The 19839-nt window shown below is 46.1% G+C and overlaps 1 protein-coding gene across 1 annotated transcript in view; it reads right to left on the bottom strand.

The window, feature by feature from the left end:
- Positions 1 to 19839, bottom strand: part of LOC310800320 (PDZ domain-containing RING finger protein 4) — a gene marked incomplete at both ends in the record, with an annotated part of 74323 nt that overhangs the window by 18099 nt on the left and 36385 nt on the right. The window contains 2 exons of the mRNA XM_083662910.1: positions 4118 to 4220; positions 6667 to 6920. Of these exons, the coding sequence (XP_083519036.1) occupies positions 4118 to 4220; positions 6667 to 6920 (357 nt within the window). The remainder of the gene's footprint in view (positions 1 to 4117; positions 4221 to 6666; positions 6921 to 19839) is intronic.

Genomic DNA, 19839 nt, shown 5'->3' with positions numbered 1-19839 from the left:
AGTAATACTTCCGCCCGTTAGAGGCAGCAATGTGCCGCAAAAGCATCTAGTCTGCGGAAAGTACACGAATAAGAAAACCTAGCAAAACAAGGCTAGTATGGCTAGCAGATAGCAAGTCATACTTTAGCAAATTATCAGAAAATAGCGCTACTTTATGATATTTTAATAATGTTAGTAGACACACGTAACTGTATAGATGGCATACATGTAACGTGACGCTCATAACATGGCGGACCATTTAACGTTATCTAACGGTATGTAAAGTAGCCTAACGTTAAATGGTCTGTCCATGTTATACAGTAAGCGTCATAAGGTTATATGTCAACGTGACATAACATCACAAGTTTTTGCAGACATGAATGCTGTTGGTCGTTTGTTCAATTTGCTTTTCTGTATGGTATTGGACATTTAAAAATTATACATACTTGTCTTGAGGCATCCGCCAAGCTCAGCAATTTGTTATCCTTATTTTAAAACATACTTTATCAGATCGATAGAACTCAACATAGCCTAAGGTCTTGCACTAATATGTCTACTGGTAAATTAGGCATATATAGATAATCTACCAAGCAACACTTGATACAAATATAGGTAACCATTTCACAGCAGTACAGCCTACCATGGTGGAAAATTAACCATCTTTAAGTTTGAATGATATCAAAATATATGTTGCATGGTGTAGCCTTTGTTTATGTCGAATTGTTACAGCTAACCATATTTCAATAAATATAAATCATTCGTTGATTTGAAGCAGTCGGTTGGTTCTCCATCTTCATTCTTCTTCCTGGTCATTTGGTCGAAGCTGGTTCACTCGACATCAAATATCTTTATATCACATCTTATTAACAACCTGCCTGCTCTGACCAGACAACTATAATGGGCTTGTTCTATGAGATTTGCGGTACATTCGGGTACATGATTTAATTAGCACATAGCCTACACAACAAGGTTCTTTGTTGGCAATGTTTATTGACAAAAACACACTGGCAGATACATACCAAATGGTTCAAAGTAAATATATCAAAAGTCTCAAATCTGTCAGCATTTAGCTTATGTTATTGCAATATCTTAGGTTGAACAACTGATGATCAGCAATATTCTCACAGTAATATGCACATGGGAATCAAAACGTAGCATTCATTTTCACAAATAATTTGACCAAGGGACAATGTGCCTCTGTTCTGTTGTGCTGTTCCTGCTCCACCATGGTACTCCGACGGCCATCCCTTGAAGAAACAAACGACACCGTGTTATATTAATTACTATAACATAACGCCACCAAATTTCAGTTAAAGTAGGCTATAACGGTGCTCACACGTTAGCACACGATGCTAATCGAGCTAGCGTTAGCTTACAAACATGAGCATCACTCAAACAGTCCAACGAGTCCAACATAGCAGAGCACCAAGTGCGCGACCAAATCCACCTCAGTTATAAATTTCAGAGTTTGCCCAGAGATAAGTATAATAGCAGTTTACCTTGTGGAGGCTTAGCAGCAGCTAGCAGGCTGGAGAGTCACACCAGGCACAATGCACCAGGATCACACCACACCATGGTCTCTTGGCCAGGCCCCGGACAAGACGGTGGTCGGCTGGCTGGACTCCTACTCGCCCATACCTTCGGACTAAAAGTTATTATATTTGTTGTCCTGGACCATTTCACCACTGCAACCAGCCAGCCAGCGAGCAAGCTAGCAAACAGAAGCGAACAACAAGATGGCAGTCGTTCAAGCCTGTGAGACAAATTCGGAAACTCCCCCGGCAGCCGCTAGGGGCAGCCGCCCCCTCCTCCTTCTTCTTCTTCTACTAGTGTTTTAACAGCCCTCTCGCCCCGTACTTCCGTGTAAAGTTAATCCATTCAACCAATCAACGATGAGCAGGAAGCGGGAGATTCAAGCCTCATTTTCTGCTATCAAAACCCAATGGGTGACGTCACGCTGACTTTATCCAGATCTATATGTACTATCAATGGTCCAAACACTATTATATTGAAGTTAATTTAGTTATTAACCCCCAACATCTCTGGCAGTACGACATCCACCTCATCAAGCCACTCTACCACAGGACTTGTTGATTACCTCCGCGAGGGAAACGCCAACGTCCTCGTGTATTAGAAAAGTCAATTCCATTTAGATGTTGCTTCTGTGATGTGATTGCATGCTACTCTCTCTCCCACGCTTTGTCATCCAACGAAGATCATTTCAAAGAAGTGTGTCTCTCCCTCGTTCCTTCTCTCTCCTTCTGCAGGGATCAACTCCTCGACTCGGAAAGTGGCTTTGATCGGCTTTTTGCCTCTACATCCTGTCCCTCGCAGGATATTCTATTGACATACGGTAAGTGGGGGGGTGTGCGTTTTAGCGCGGCGGCATCAACCCTCCCCGAGCGTGAAAAAAAAAAAAAAATGGCGCAGGCCGCAACGCATACACAACGTAACGGGATGTGTGTGTTAATAGAAACGAGGCATAAAGCGATATGAGATTGCTTAATATATTATATTTGCTCCGACTTGACACCGGGGCCTCTCCGCGATGCAAGCGGATGCACAAATCTCTTTAGCGCGCCAAGAAAGGGCTCGAGCTCAGCGGGCGGAAGAGTTCACAGCCAATTCAAATGAGACAAATAAGAGGGAGGGGGGAGGGGGTGAGCGATCAGTCTACATCAGAGCGCAGCCCCTCTGCCTGCACAGCTCGTCCTCCTCAATGACGCGGAAATATAGAAAATATAAATATAGAATATTGGAACAAAGCCTCTGGGTTGAGACAGTCTGTTTATCACTTCGTGTCACCCTTGAATCGAGCACTAGTGTGTGTGTGTGTGTGTGTGTGTGTGTGTGTGTGTGTGTGTGTGTGTGTGTGTGTGTGTGTGAGAGAGAGAGAGAGAGAGACACAGCCGTAGCGACATCATCTATCAAACTTCTCCTGCACCTCCCCGTTACTCGAGCTCCGATACAGATGCAGAAGCAGTGAAACGTTTCTATCAAAAGCCTAAAACCTCTTTTGATTTGTTCCTCACCGGCACCACCCGACACACACCTTCACTTTAATTGGGTTTGACTCAACTCCTGCCCCCCCCACCCCACCCCCATTCTTCCAGACGTGTGAAAACACCACGACGAAATGCAGGAAACATGTAAATCTCAAGTGACACCATCGCTGCTGTCGTGTGCGAGTCTTCTTCTTCCTTCTCTTCTGCCTCGTGGAATCACGCCCGGCAGAGGAGTGTGTTATTGCCAATAGAGACGAGGGTCCTGACGAGCTTCCAATCTGTAACGCGCATAATCAACTGTCACTGCTGCCCCCCTTGGGATTGGCCATCTTGAGTCAATTAGTGCTGGGCTCTTCCCTCTGACTGGTAGACGCCATTAGATATGGAGTGTTTAGGGAATATGTGTGTGTGTGTCTGTGTGCTAGGACTGGGCCATACTGACAAAATCAAAATATCACAATATTCTATATCAATAAAACCCCCTAGACTATAAATGGAGCCAAAGTGAGATGATAATTGATTAGATAAACACATTCGAGGCCCCCGACCGCAACATGAATCAGCCAGAAGCGGCTAATAAGTTCAGGAAATTGTACCACTTCAGTGTAACACAGCGTTTAAGACCAGGATGAAGAAACATGTCAGTTGTTTCACAATACTGCACGAACCAAAACCCCAGAAGAGATTTAGGGTGGTTTCACACTGGGACCCCAACGTGAACCCCAAATTGACCCCAGGTGTGTTCCGCTTCACGAGTGTGAACGTTGCGTTCCGTGCCCGGGCACAGAACAGCGGAACAGCTGGTCCACTTGAAAAGGTGGTCTGGGGAACGCTTTGGCGTGCCCGCGGGGACGGAACACATTTGCGAAAGTGAACACCAACTGTACCAAACCACGTAGACGACAACACACGGGCGAGGAGGATACACTCCAGGCGTAGCTGATGACGCAAGTCTACTCTGCAAGTGTTTCCGTTCCCGAACGCGGAAGAAACGTTGTAATGTGAAAGCTGACCAGCGGGGGGAGAGGGGAGGGCAATCGTACTTGGGCACGGAACCCACCCCTAGTCTCATATCATGATATGGATATTATATGATATACGATAGTGCTGTAGTTATTAACCGTGGCTCTTACCTCGTACTCAAACTCCTCTGCCCGCTCTCCATCAGCCGGCAGGGGGGAGAGGTAGTCTGTGCCTTCGTAGTATTCCTGCTCCACCGTATGGAGGGAATGGCAGCTGTCAGGGGAGAGAGAGAGAGAGACACACAGGAAGAGTCTATGTTCAACAACACCTTCAAGTGACAGGATTTGCTTGGCTTTGTCTTTGCTAGAATCTGAAGAATAAAGGATTTGTCAAGAGCTTTTCACTCCCAGTGGAATGTGTGTGTGCGTGTGTGTGTGTGCGTGCGTGCGTGTGTGTGTGTGTGTGTGTGTGTGATAAAAGTACAGCCCCTTGCTAATAACTGCACATCCACTTAATGTGCTTCCTGCTCTTGACAGACACACTGTACTCCATTGTGCTGCTCTCACTCACTGAACAAAGCAGCAACGTCGTCGAACGGGCCTTCGAAAATGAGCAGCAGCTGCAATGCCACACGAGGTTCTGTCGAACGAGCCAAAAAAGTCCATTCAGAACACGTTGAGTGATGTGTTCGCGGGGCATCGGACTCTCACTACTTCTTCCCCACTACAACTGTCAAATGAACAGGTCCTCCTGTCTCAGAACAATCTTCCGCGCGGCCAAAAACCAGACTGGTAAACGTCAGAATGCTTTATGCAGTGATGCTTCAATAGTACACACATTGTAACAACTTTGGCAGTGTGTGTGTGTGTGCACAGAATACAATTACAAAGGTTTACAATCTCGCCTCCAAAATGAAAGCGGCAAAACATTTGTTACACCTATAAAATCCGCAGTATTATTGGCTATGTTGCACCTGATCTCGGATGAAACGGAGAAAATGTGTGTTTTATGGGACACATTGATTACATTTCGGGCCGGGCCCCGGGGCCCCGGGGCGCCGCGAGTAGCCAGCGAGGGGCAGCGCTGCGCTGTGTTGCCTAGTTTTTTTATTAGCCCATTTGCTTTAATCACCTTGTAAACCTTCCATGAGACAAAATGGATCTACCAAATAGCTCCAATTATTGCGAGAAGGCCCTGTGGGGAATTCGATGGAGTTACGGCCGCGGTGCGGTGCGGTGCGGTGCGGTGTGACGCCGTGCCGTGCCGTGCCGTGCCATGCCATGCCGTGCCGTGCCATGCCGTGCCGTGCCATGCCGTGCCGTGCCGTGCCGTGCCTTGTGGGCGGTGCAGGGGGATATATAGGTTTGGGTTTTGGGTCAGGTCATGTGTGGTGTACCCCAGACCTATAATAACAATGGCATTAAAAGGACACGTGGTTACCCCTACATAAGCATGATTATCAGCTGATGTTTGAGTATACTTGTTAAATGTTGAGCAATGCAATTTAACAAGAGGCTAAAATCGGATCCCGGAATGACCCGATGAATGAACTAATCTAATGTGCCTTTAATGACAATGGAAACGGAATGAATTTCCCGTAAGACGTTGTTGTAATTAATTATGTGCTTAACATACCCTGGTTTACAAAGACAGTCTCGATTAACTTCACCAGTCCTGTGCTGCTATAAAGCTCCTGCACATGCAGCTGGAGCACCTGCCCGCATCGTCTGCAATGTCTCATTCCCAAGAGGAGGAACCTAGATACGCCTTTATGCCAAACTTGGTCTTGTTCACACTTTGCTTCTCCTTTGAGATGAATAGAATATAAATTTAAATGCCAGAAAAGGAAATAATGAACCCAGTTTCTTTATGCAGTTTTCCCGGAAAATGTCTTATTGATTTCTTGAAACTTTGTGATGCAGATTTATTTTTTTATATATTCTTTATGCCGTATTCTCAGACACAATAAGAACATGGGGTATGAATTATACTGCCCAGTGTCCAGTAGTGGTGAGACTAAGTCTATTGTGTATTGATTGTACCATATATATGTTATCCCGGTGGTGAGCTAATTGATCAATCATATTTTCACACACCCTTCTAGATTTAGACACCCGTACTGTAGCCTCTCTACAAATTCAAATGACAGCCGTCAGTGCAGCACTGATACCGCTGTACAGCAACATATATGAAATATGAAACAGGACACTGTTTGGACAGGACACTTCAATTGTAGGGGGTATTGACTTATCTCCAGGTATTGAGATTAAAATTGATTTGGCCTGGAAAATTTCGAGATTCACATCCACAGTGGAACACTGGAGTTCCAACCCTCCTGGTTTGGCAAAGACTGAAACAACATCATTTCATTGATCCGTCTACCTCTACCTCAAGGTCAACCTGCCACTCAAAAGGATTGTTTTCAGTGAATGTCCTGTGTGAAGATCAGTGTTGGGAAATGATTGTATCTTTCTTAAATATGTGTTTTTAATTAATAAAATGTAACTCAATTTGTAACTTGAGTTACTTGACAAAGTAACTGGTATAATATTAGTGAAATCCTATAAGTAATAAGTTATATTACTGAGTTACTGCTAAAAGTAATATATTACATGTAATATGTTACTTTTGTAATGAGTTACCCCCAACACTGGTGAAGATGCGACAATGTCCTGCCTTCACCCTCCACACACACACATAGGACTTTAAAGGTGAGCACCTGTCAGAGAGCAGGAACGGACAGACGTCAGGCACAGGAGGGGTGGTCGGCCGCAGCTTGGCCAGAGCCATGATGTGTTCGAAGGTGATGTCGGTCTGGGTGCACACGTCCACCACGTGGATTTCCTGAGGGGAGCCATGGGGGCGGCCGCTGGGGGTCCGCCTGATGACCTGCACCACGACGGGGTCCTTGGCAGTGCGGAAGGCCTCCACGGTCTCCTCGTGGCTGGATTTGGACAGCTCCTTCCCGTTCACCTGTGTGGACGAACAGGCAAGAGAAAGATTCATTCATTTTGTGCAGAATATTTCTCAATGTGCTCAATCGATTGGGCCTTTGCTGCAAACGTTTCTCGGAAGCCGTGCGTTTTACTCGACGGCATGTCATTTTTCTTTATCGCACCGGTTTTTCAAAACACCTCAGCAGTTTTTTCATGTTTTTCCAACAATTGCAATGTTTGACGTCGTCATTGATTTTATTTGTTAACATGTGGTGGCTAATCAAGTTTCCGTCTTGTGGGGATTAATACATTGAAAAGTCCAATGGAACTGGCAGCACTCACAGCTTAATTTTCAAAAGGATTTGAATCCGCACAGCAGCAGTACAACGAACAGACGCGTTTCAGCCTGTGGCTTTTCTCAGTGTATACACTGAGGAAAGCAACACCTTTTGAAACGTAACCTGCTGCCAGTTCCATTGGACTTTTCATGTTTTGTTGGGCCGTCACCCAAAGTATTTATTAGGCTACCGAGTTGAGCGCACCAATTCTTGGATTTAAGTGGATTAATAAATTGTCAATCAATCAAATCCTGAAAGCGATCATCTCAAAGATTTCAGTTTCCTTCTCTTTGGCGATGAGCTTCACACAAGAGTTGTCAGGAGGAACCTACAGTAACAGGCAGAGAGAATCTACTGTGTTGCTCCATCTACTCTCTCTGGGGTGTCTCCACAGACACCAAGTTCATAAATGCTGCAATACTGAAAATGCAAAGGCATCCATCAATGGGCCATAGGCTCAATCATCATTGTGTTTAACTCAGTCTGCGATAGATAGTGACTTAACAGACATTTATTTACATGAAAATCGTAAAGATTAGAACTTTACGTTTTATTTCAAGCATCAGATCAGAACATTCTGGACTTTTTAACCACCTCCATAGTCTCTGAACATGCAGTATATAATGTCAGTATTGTGCCAAATCGTGCCAGTTTCCCACCTTGATACCTTCAGAGAGCAATTCAAGTAGTGCAGGTTTTCTTCAAATGTCATGCCAGATATTCAAAAAAGGTATCTTACACCATTGGAAAAACATGATCATTTTATACACAAAAACACAATCTGAACCAACCCGATAACGAGGTTGGATCAAAGTACTCAGTTTCCCCACAATCCCCGCCCGAACGGGCCCGTTCACTCACAGGCGCATCTTCAGGCTCGCCTCAACAGAACTTAGATTTTCTGGCAGAGTGAAAACCATTTGCACTGCAGCTGGCAGGCACATACATGAAGAAAATCATTGCTTCATTTAGCCCCAGTAATTGGTCTGGAAAAGAAGGCACGGCTATGGAATACCTCAGAGAATGTGCTTTGGTATAAATGCTGAAACTAGAGATTATAATTTAGATAGCCACCGAGAGAGCGAGAGAGAAAGTAGACGCGGCACAATCAGTCTTGCAGTTGTATTCAAATAGGGCTTTTGGGGTGGAGCATTTTGCTTGCAGGGCACGTTGAAATGACTTAAAATGATAATGAGAATAAGAAAAGTAAAGAAAACGTACACAAAAAAGAGTGCATTTGAAAATATTCGGGTCAGCTGTGGAAAAATACGGCCCAGCAGTGAAACCCTAAGCAGCAGTGTTTCAGCACTCAAACTGTGAACCCTCTTTAAAATGCAACATATACTGGGGGTGCCTACTTCAGAGTCTTACAAAATGACCTAATTTCATGAGCAGTCAACAGTTAAAAGTGCCTCAGGCTGTGTGTATGTGATACTTTCTACACGCACTATGAAGATGCCTAGACCAACAGGGAACTCAGAGACACATTTGTTTGCAATTGCAATCCCAGATAATCCACCACTAATTCAATGGTGGTGCACCCTCTGCAACACCTCTCAGTCAATTTGACACAGTAGATGTTAAAGAGCATGGTGGTGCAGGTAAAAAAAATGAATTTATAGTTAGGCCTCAATATTCTTATGAAAATACCCCCCCAAAAAACAAAAACAACATTAAAACATGCCCCCAGGGCAGGATATGAAGAAAAAGGTGGCATTATAATGCACATGTTGAAAAAAAGCCATCTGGGCAGATAACACCTGTGACGCCACTCGGGCTACTGTACTTACTGTAATAATAATAATATACAGTCAATGTGTACAGCATGCCAAAAAACACCCAGAATCAGCGTTGGCAGACGTATGACAATTATTGTATTTGTACGATAATTTACCACCAATCATCACCATCATTTTGACCCTCTGGTACGATAATTCGACACTGCCCAGAATGCATTTCAGCATTCGCGGGAGAAGAAAACTCTGCTCCGCTATTTCCCCCGCAAAGGCAACTGTTTACTTTCTTGTTTTGTTTGGGCTCTATCTATGGTTAATATGGCACTTTATGAAGTTTTTAAATAGTTTCAGTAGTCAAACGTAACTAGTTGACCCCAAATATGCAATCCGTTTTTCAAAATAACGCCTATTTGGAAATATAATTTTGGAGAACCATGAGACCGCGCAGCCGACCGACCATCTCAGCTGATGTAACCCGGCTCCAGAATGGTCTCCGGGGGACGAGTATATCGTCGCAGACGGACGGACAGACGCTCGGCGTACGGAGGTAATGATCCGAGGGAACGTTTATTGTTTATTCAAAACGTCACAGGTGTTATTGCTCGATTTGTGGGTTTTCATGTGTCGTGTGCCAGTTGCTTTACAAAAACCAGTCTAGAGGCAGCTATGTGTGTGTGGGGGGAAAAAAGTGGTCTCTAACCTGCAGCATGCTCTTTAAGCGATGACTCAACATGCTTTGGAGCTCTAACACCTCTCAGTCACTTTGACACAGTCGATGTTAAGAGATGAGTCAACATGCTTTGGAGCAGCAGTGTAATATTGATAGAACCTGACACCACTAAATCCCCCGCACAGCCAGGCTCAACATCGATGGATTCTCCTCATACATTCTGCTTACTGGCATGTAACACATCCTGATAAATTCCTATATCTACCCCCATCTGAGGTGCTGCACATGGACAAACTGTCAGCAGCTGTCTTTGACCCGAGGGCTTTTGCCTTGGCTGATTAAGCATAATATATATCACCAAAACAAACAAACAACAAAAACATGTCCGACAGTGCTACTGTATGCCTGTTTCTCCGTGTTGGGTCACATACAGTAATCACCCGCGTACTCGTGAGATACAGCTTATGATACTATTCCCTCTAAGTGCCCGTTAACATTAAAAAGTGCTTTATTCTGACCATTTACTGTAACAGTCTGTTGACAAAAGAGACCGCCACATAGCTAACATCATGACCTGCTCACAGAAAATAGATGTTTAGATGCGGTTCACTAACAATCTAAACTATGTGGTTTGGAAGGGACATGTGTTACTGTATCTCCTAGTTCTTTCCTGTGTCATTTTTTCTTCTTCCTTGTACTTCTCGATATATCTCTAGGGACTGAGTGATGCCCTACAAACACACAGCTTCTTCTCAGCCGTAACAGTAGCTGTATACTTCCCTTAGCTCGCCTGCTTCTTGACGTGACCTTTGTTTGCAGCGATGCTGCTGCATTAATCACCTGAGAGAGAGATAAACTGGGTCAACAGCACTCCTGTGGCGCTCCTCTGGAACTGCAGGGGCAGTTTGGGGGGGGGGGGGGGGGGTAAACTGTGCAGTCTCCCAGCCTCCCTCATTCCTCTTTGCCTCCTTCTTCTACAAGCCCGCTTTCAATTCTTTCTGTTCACTTTTTCCTTTTCTTTTTTCGGCCAGTCAGCAATTGTTCAGTACTGCAGCACATAGCCGACATCAGGGCTTTTCAAAGTGGGCCCAGGCTCCAATCGGTTTCAGGGGAGGCTCAGTGAATGGAAGAAAAAAAAATAAAAATAAACATTAGTTATCAAAAGGGGCTCGCATAGAATAGCGTAAATGTGTGTGATTTGGTTAAAGAGATAGTTCAGAGATACAGTAGTTTTGTGGTTTTGTGGAATTTTACCGTTTTTAACACCTTTTTTATATATATATTTGGTGTAGTCTGAACTGAAATATGTCAAACAGCAATATCAGGCTATCTTGGCACAATTGTTGAGTGTTTATGGGACCAAATAACATAAAGGCATCCGCCTTTTTCCAAGCTTTGTCTCTGGGGGGAGGCCCACAGTCTCAGACTTTGAAAAACCCCTGGCCTCCATCATACTTATATATTTGAATAAACGTGGCATATACTGTAATAATTAGCTAATATACTGTCATTTCTTTGACTGTCTTTCACCCTGTCTCATTCTCCATCTCTGTCTCTGTCTGTCTGTCTGTCGCTCTCTGTCTGTCTGTCTGTCTGTCTGTCTGTCTGTCTGTCTGTCTCTCTGTCTCTCTGTCTGTCTGTCTGTGTGTCTGTCTGTCTGTCTGTCTGTCTGTCTGTCTGTCTGTCTCTCTGTCTGTCTGTCTCTCTGTCTGTCTGTCTGTCTCTCTGTCTGTCTGTCTGTCTGTCTGTCTGTCTGCCTGTCTGTCTGTCTGTCTGTCTGTCTGTCTGTCTGCCTGTCTGTCTCTCTCTGCAGCCTAATCCTGGCTGGAACAGGGAGCCTGCTGCAAACAAAGGAGTTGGAGCAGAAGACAAATGAGGCTGCCTATGGTGTATGACAGTCCCAGAGAAAAATGATCAAATTTCCCAGCTCTCCCTCTGGTGCAGCATGTCCAGTCCACACTCTCCTCCTCCTCCTCCTCCAGTCCACACTCCTCCTCCTCCTCCTCCAGTCCACACTCCTCCTCCTCCTCCTCCAGTCCACACTCCTCCTCCTCCTCCTCCAGTCCACACTCCTCCTCCTCCTCCTCCTCCAGTCCACACTCCTCCTCCTCCTCCTCCTCCTCCAGTCCACACTCCTCCTCCTCCAGTCCACACTCCTCCTCCTCCTCCTCCAGTCCACACTCCTCCTCCTCCTCCTCCTCCTCCTCCAGTCCACACTCCTCCTCCTCCTCCTCCTCCAGTCCACACTCCTCCTCCTCCAGTCCACACTCCTCCTCCTCCTCCTCCTCCTCCTCCAGTCCACACTCCTCCTCCTCCTCCAGTCCACACTCCTCCTCCTCCTCCTCCTCCTCCTCCTCCTCCTCCTCTGCGAGCTGTACTCCATGCCATGGTCATAATGAAATGTCAGGAGAAGGAATAGGGTGTTTTTTCTCTCTCTCCACTGGTTTTCATGGGAGCCAGATGGAATAATTAATCCCCAATCAACACAGGAATATTAAGTAGCCTTAACTCCATCATGTGGGACTGGGGCTTTGCTATCCTGGTTGTGTCCCCTTGGCTGATGTCTATCTTGCTAAATCCACTTCAGTTAGTTGGTCTGGATCTGGACTCCAAAATCCACACAAACAGATGGCAATGGCTTCTGCAAGTCTGGCTGTGGCTTTCTAGATATTTTCCGATCCAGATGAGGCACACTGAAGATCTGCCTTCAGCATAGTCCTTGAGATGTCTCGCGACAGCTTTACCCGATGCAAAGTGCATCGTCCGTCAGCGCACCTAAAGACCCCCTGGGTGAAGGGGACGGATTTCATGTGAATTACTTTGTGAGACGATTTATTAGCGCATCAACACTTTGATGGGATTAATGTGCTCACCCAGGGCTGGACGATATGACTTCAATATCAATATCACGATTATTTCAAACTTTTACAGAATCTTTTACCAAATCAATTACGATTAATATATAATATAAGAAAATATATAATTATATATTACGCTTTTTTTAACACTGCCCTCATAGTTCTCTGACAACTGTTTGTTGGTCCGGTGTTTTCACTCGTGTCATCCTCCATGCCGACAGCTTCACCATGAATGAATGCCTGAACGCGGACTAACGTTAGCTGGATGGGGCATAGCATTTTTTAAGGTTAAAGTTCATGAACGCACACATGTTAACATCAATTAAGTGAATTAAAATTTTTTTTTTATATATATATTTATTTTAAATGTTTTATAGAACAATATACGAACAAGACAAACAGGCTCAGACACAGGAAAAGAAAGGGAAAAACAACAACATACATACATCATTAACATTCAACAATACAACGTGGTGCTATCAGCCGCATAAGCTTATGTGTTTATAAGAGATATCGCGTGCCTGGGATCCCGCCTAAGGGGTCCATGGGATACCAGCCGGGCGAGCCATCCATCACCCCCAACCTCAGTCACTTATCACTCTTAGTGAATTAAATTCATTGACATGAGCACGATTAAGTCGGTTATGGATTCTAAATGTCTGTTTCCATAGATTTTCACTTAATTGGCCAGCCCTAAGCTCGCCATGTCTTCTATCAATTAAACTCACTACGCCTACGCATGGTATATACGCATGCAGCATCTAACGATATCATCACACCGATTTGAGCGTACACTAAGTAATTAACTATCCTCTTCAAGTGTGCATACAAAGCATGCAAATCCATATTCCTTCATAAACATGCTGGTAAACAAGATCTGTTTTGCAACAAATTATTTAGCAGTCGCACGCTGCTGATCAAGTCCAGATGCGAGTCCTCTTCACTCGGTCCAGGAGAAGAAGCCCGTGTACAGAAGATCTCAGTGAAGATGGATGGAAATGGGCAGTGGGATGGAGGAGTAGCTGGAGCGAGACACATGTGTTGACTGTTTGCACACACATGTATATGCAGCAGCTGTAGCCAGCAGTGAAATGTGTTTTCGTTCAAAGCCCCCCGGGACGACCACCGGCTTTCACACAACAAACTGCAGCCGACCGGCTTACTGGAGCGAAACGCAAGGATGAAATCTCTTTTTCCTTTTCTCTGTGTGTGTGTGTGTGTGTGTGTGCGTGTGCGTGCGTGCGCGTGTGTGTGTGTGTGTGTGCGTGTGTGTGTTTGTGTGTGTGCGTGTGTGTGTATCAGACTCCCGTATTGACAAAGACAGTGTGAAAAAGTGTGTACCTGGCGATGCACCTCAGAGCATAATGTCAACTTCAATAAATTCCACCTCACGTCAAGTTCTGAGAGTTGTGTGTGGACGCAAACAAACAGGCTGCCTTCGAAAACTTTGCTTTGTTATTACTAACAGCCAAAAGTCACTACTTTCACAATTCACCTACGGTGATGAATACCCGAACCAATCCCTCATCTGTGTCCCGTCTCTCAGATGTTGTCCTCCAGGTCTCCTCAGGATGAGCAAGAGGAGGCAAACAAGCAGCGGCTTAGCTTGACTTCCTCAGGCATCTCCTCGCTCAGTGCTCTTTGTCTCATCGACTAGCGGCCGCCATCAATACCTCCACAGACCGAGGGCAGGGTGTAGTGACAGTGCTAGTGGAGTGGGGCCAGTTTATCTGCTAAGATGTCAACTCCAGCCCCATCTCCCGCTGAGGGACTGCGTCTGTGGCAGGAGGCGTACGCACCGCCAGCAGCTTACAGCAGGGGGCGATTACTAACAAGTGATTGATGTACTTCTACTGCGAGGAGGAAAGGCGGCCACAGGCAGTAGACTCTTAATTGACCATTAGCTGTTTTACGCTTTCAAATGAACCGCATACATGGTTTTATGGCTCGCATGTAGCACGCAGAATCTTAACGAAATGTTTTCGTTTTCAATTTCCGAGTGGACTTTACGCAGTGCACACGTGAGGAGCTCGTCCTGGTTGAATTGGAGGAAGTGTTGCTGAACCGAATGAAACAAGGTCATCGTTTCTACTCCCCAACTACACTGACAAGTGTTTTCCACAGCAGAGCATCAGAGGCTCCTACTTAACCGAGCACATTGTAACCTTGAGTTCTGCGCTCTCAACATCTGCACATGTTACCTCCGTTACCCCTAGCCTGCATCTCCTGTGTGGCGTCACCTGCTGGTTTGACTGGCAGCCTGCGGGGCGTTAAGTGTATGCAGGCAGACGGAGGAGGAAGTGGAACATGTAGGTCATCCAGCCTCGGGAGCATCGGCGCTTACAGCCGTTGATTACATGGCTCTCTCTGCATCTCCGCGTCTTTTGGGAACAGACTCCTAGACGATCGGGTGCCGTCAGACAGAAAAAAGCTGGAGGCGTCTGAGGAGCGCTGACAGCGCCGGAGGAGACCGAGGTAGACGGAGGAGCACAAAAGAGAGTTTGGCTGCTGCAGCTGTGCTCGGCAGATAGGAGGCGAGCGCAACTGCGTGCCGGTCAACCCATCACAACACGGCACTAATAGAGTAAAACCCACTTCGTGAACACGCATAAAACATCCTCATGCCAACCCCACTCAGAGGCAGGATGAGACGTGACAAGCCATTGTTTAGATCAACCTTCTCACACAGCTTCTGTTGGTGTATTTTCCCACTCTTAGTGCTAGAGCACAGTGACACTGCAGAAGTGCTGCTCGTTCATGGAGGCAGGTAGGGATAGGTGATATGGACCAAGAAGAACCATATCTCGGACGTATTTTGAGACTGAATGGCGATACACAATATATCCCGGTGTTTCCTATGAAATTGGCTAAACGTTCAGTTGTCACAAACACTTTTATCATAGAAGACTGTGATCAAAATAAAATGCAAAGACAGGGTTTCCGATACAATATCGATATATTGCCCTTGCCGAGCCCTAGAGGCAGGCGGAGTGATGGGCTACATATCCACTTCTGCTGCTCCAACCACCTGAATAGCAGCTGATATATATAGCCCCAACAACAACAACAACAACAACAACAACAACCACAATGCATTGCCAGTTCCGTCCTGCTACTGTACATGTGGAACTAAGTTGTTGTGGAACACTCAGCAGAAGAAGTGGTTAAATACTCCCTGAGGTGCTCAAAGGCTGGAGTTTGATGTGAGTGTGACGGCCTCATCCTCTGTGAGAAAACAGCTTGGGTTCCCCTTTACATCCAAAGGTCTCATTTCAATAATAAGTGTTTGCTACAGTACAGCCCTGATGACTGCATCGCATACATCACTCCCATAATCATAATAATACTAATAATACTACTAATAATAATAATAATAATGTCTGCTACAGTACAGCCTTTATGACTGCACAAATCACTCCCAGGCAGTCAGAGCCACTGTTTGAGTTAGTCTCTTAAAACAGACTGTCTCATCTACATCCGGCGGCTTTAGCTCAGGAGGTAGAGCAGGTCGGCCAATGACGCAAGGGTTGGCGGTTCGATCCCCGCTCCCTCCCAGCTGCTGTCGCTGTGTCCTTGGGCAAGACACTTAACCCTCCTTGCTCCCGATGGTGTGTAGGCACCCTGCGTGGCAGCCTGCCGCCATCGGTGTATGAATGGGTGAATGTAGACTATCTACTGATTGTAAAGCGCTTTGGATAAAAGCGCTATATAAATGCAGGCCATTTACCATTTACCATTTACATCCGGCGAATGCAGCTATACACAGTCTGTACGTTACACCCCCAGAACATGCACAAGGAAGTTGGGGAAAAAAACCTTCAGACAGGAAGGAAGTTCGACGGAAACCGACCAATCACGACACGTGTGTCCACGAAAAATGCGGCATATTGGATTCTGATTGGACTAATGAGCGGAAGACCCGCCTTTCTGCGATTCTGATTGGACTAATGAGCGGAAAACCCGCCTTTCTACTTCCCATTCCGGTTGGTGCATGATTCTCCCGCACGAAGTACAGACGGTATGGCGGAAGCATTTGAAAATTGCGGAAGCCAACTCGTCTGTTCTAAGAGACTAACTGTTTGAGCCACTCCAAGCAATGCTTCAATGACATGGAACTTATAAAAGAAGAAGAGCAAGGCACTGGAGAAATCTGACCCCCCAACATCTCTACATGAACCAACTTACAGGCCTTCTTTAACCACTCCAACCACATAAAGCCGTCTTCACAAAGCCCCCCAGGCTATTTTACATAATTATTAAAGTCCTATACTCTCTTCTGTCGTGGGGGTTTTATGCCCACGGAACATTTGATGAATTCTGCCCATCTTCTTCTCTGAGCACCAATCTTCAGTGGAGCACTCCCTTGTCCCTTTATTGCGTAACTCGCTCAATGTGTATCACCACTTTCAATTGGCTGTCTTTTTACATTACATTACATGCATTTATTAGCCAATCTCTGGCCATAATCGCTCAGCGCAAGGACAACCGTTGTGAGAGGACAAAGGAAGGAGAGATCTCTGCTCAATGTAAAAAGTCTTGAAGAGAAGTGAACAGTGCATGAATGGAGTGTGCAGTGCCATCATCTACTGTACTGCTGGCACCATTCATCCATAGGCGGAGTTTGACATTTGCGCCCAGTAGGGGGCAGGGCAACAAATTTTAATTGGAGAATCCATTTTTCGGCGAACACTTCTGTTACATAAATTGCTCAGAAACCTGCTTTTTGTCAGTATACCTAGGAAAGCCATACATTCACTGTATGCCCTATAGGTCTTTAGTTTGAGGATTGTAAAGTTTCATGAGGCTGTGATTATCCTAGAGGTCAAAACTGTCAGAGGTCAAATGTGTTTAGGGACCCCAGTATGCAGAAATATTCAAATAGAATAGGTGAAAATAATACATTTATACAGTACTGCATGATGCACACACAAAAATGCACGGGTTTTACGAAAACCTGCATGGAAAAAAGTGGGCATGTCTGTAAAGGGGCAACTCGTGGGTACCTTATAACCTATTTTCAGATATCTTGAGGTCTAGGTGAGAGGTCAAAGGACCCCTTTGAAAATGGCCATGCCAGTTTTTCCCTCACCAGAATTTTGCCTAAATTCGGAGAGTTATTTACCCCCCTCCCGACAAGCTAGCATGACATGGTTAGTACTAATGGATGCCTTAGGTCTTCTAGACATGGGCTGGCATGCCCCTTAGGGGGGTCCTCCCCCCCCCGCCTACCCGTAAACTCCGCCTATGCATTCATCCCACAGCCCCTTGCTGCAGTGACCAAAACACACACAGATGTGCACACACAGACGCAGATAAACAAGCAGGCAGAAAGACAGAAACACACACGCACACACACACACACTCACGCACACACACACACACGCGCGCGCACACACACACACACACACACACACACACACACACACGTGCGTCTCGCACGCACGCACGCACGCGCACACACACACACACACACACACACACACGAAGCCGAACAAAAAAAAGAGTAAACATTCATTCAGATTGCTCATTGTGCTTGGCCTTATTTGTCAAGAGGTGCTGGGGCTGCTGGGTAATAATATTCACAATATCCTCTCTGCTCTGCTTATGATCACTTCACCATGAAATGAGCTCAATACAGCGTTCCATCTCCATCACCAGCACATTACAGCCCCAATGGGAGATCATTGTACCAGCCTGTTTTGGGCTTTGAGTTATGAAATTCTGCAGTTGATTCTAAAATATGATTTGGGACTGGAGAGAGGGGGCAAAAAGGGTGCTAAGTTAATCAGCTTGTTCAAGGTTAATGGTACATGCAGGGTATATTTGTTAAAGAGATTTAGAGATGCACAGTTAATCTCTGCGCTTAACTTTTAAGATCTCGCCGTCTCGGAGTGACTTTTGATGTAAAACGGAGGGGAGAAAATCCAATTAGAGTAAAAGCGGCACTTGGCTGAATGAATAACTAATGGCTGAGCCTCCTCCTTGGCGATAACTGGTAATTGGTACGGGGGGTGGCTGTTGGAGTGGGGGTGGGTACGGGGTAAGCTGGATGCTGCTGCTGCTATGTGCTGTGTGCGGATCAGCAAAATGGCCTAGCTGGCATGAAAAGATGTTGTAAGGAGTAATGGTGCCATCCATATGCTGACGGAGTCAAATCAAGAGGGTGGCCTACTGTCATGGAACACCTCTTTATGTGCTGAGAGTGAGCTAAAACAGAAGGTAAGAGAAAACGCATGGGCCAGGGAAGATTTTGCACCGGATAAAAAAGGCAGGAAAAAGCAAAAGCAAAAATGTCGACTGCGCAGCAGATACCCTCAATTGAACAAGGCCACCATATCTCATCGCTATCGTCCTCCTGCGTGCAATACTGGTATCCGCACATAGGAGGAGGAGGAGGAGGAGGAGGAACGGGAGCCAAGCGGCAAGTGTTGGCTTCTGTACTACTGCCCGAGACATCCCTCTCTCCTCTCCGTCTCTGTTTGGCGGCCAGATAGCCGCCTCTGTTTCAGAGAGCAGTTTAGACGACACGCAGGTAGCAGATGGCACCTGCTGTGCCGTTGCACGCCAGGCCGCATGTCTTACTCAGGGTGGCCTGTAGGGAGACTTTCAAAGCCGGGGAATGGCTTCCTTCATGTTAATATGCTCTTGCTAGCAGCCGAGGCAATTAAGAGTGGATAAGCACTATTTACATAATGCCAGGCACACTCGCCATCACAACAAAGACGCCTCGTCCGACTTCGTTTACCTCCACCCCCCCCCCCCCCCCCGCCCGCCAACCTGGCTCTTTGTCTGTGAGAGGCTGTCACATGGTCACATGGTACTCTGCTGAACACAGGAGAGAGGGAATGAGACGGGGGGGGTAACTCAGGAGGTGGTCTCACGTAGTCAGACCCAGTGGCGGACTGCATAATCGGGCACGTCGGGCAAATGCCCGGTGGCCTGGCCTGGCCTGGCCTGCCAATTTTTTTTTTTTTTTTTTTTTGCAGGCCAGGCCAGGCCACTCACTGAACAGCAGGCCAGGCGCCGCCTACTGGTTTACTAGTGGTTTTATTACTTTATTCAGGTTTAAAGTGGGTGCATCTCATTGTAAAATTGGACTTGGCCCAAATTGGGCTTCAAACGGCCCAAATCGGGCTTCAAACAGCCCAAATCTGGCTTTAAACGACCCAAATCTGGCTTCAAACGGCCCAAATTGGGTTCAAACGGCCCAAATTGAGCTTCAAACGCCCCAAATTTTTCGCCGGCGCCCTTCCGCCCTTTTTCGCCGGCACGCGCGTCGGCCCGTATCGGCCTGGCCTGCTTGGTATCTAATGCCCGGCCTGAATTATGATCCCAGTCCGCCCCTGGTCAGACC

This window comes from Poromitra crassiceps, assembly GCF_964638095.1.
Source record: "Poromitra crassiceps genome assembly, chromosome: 30".
Taxonomy (NCBI): domain Eukaryota; kingdom Metazoa; phylum Chordata; class Actinopteri; order Beryciformes; family Melamphaidae; genus Poromitra; species Poromitra crassiceps.
This window is presented reverse-complemented; position numbering and strand designations above follow the sequence as displayed.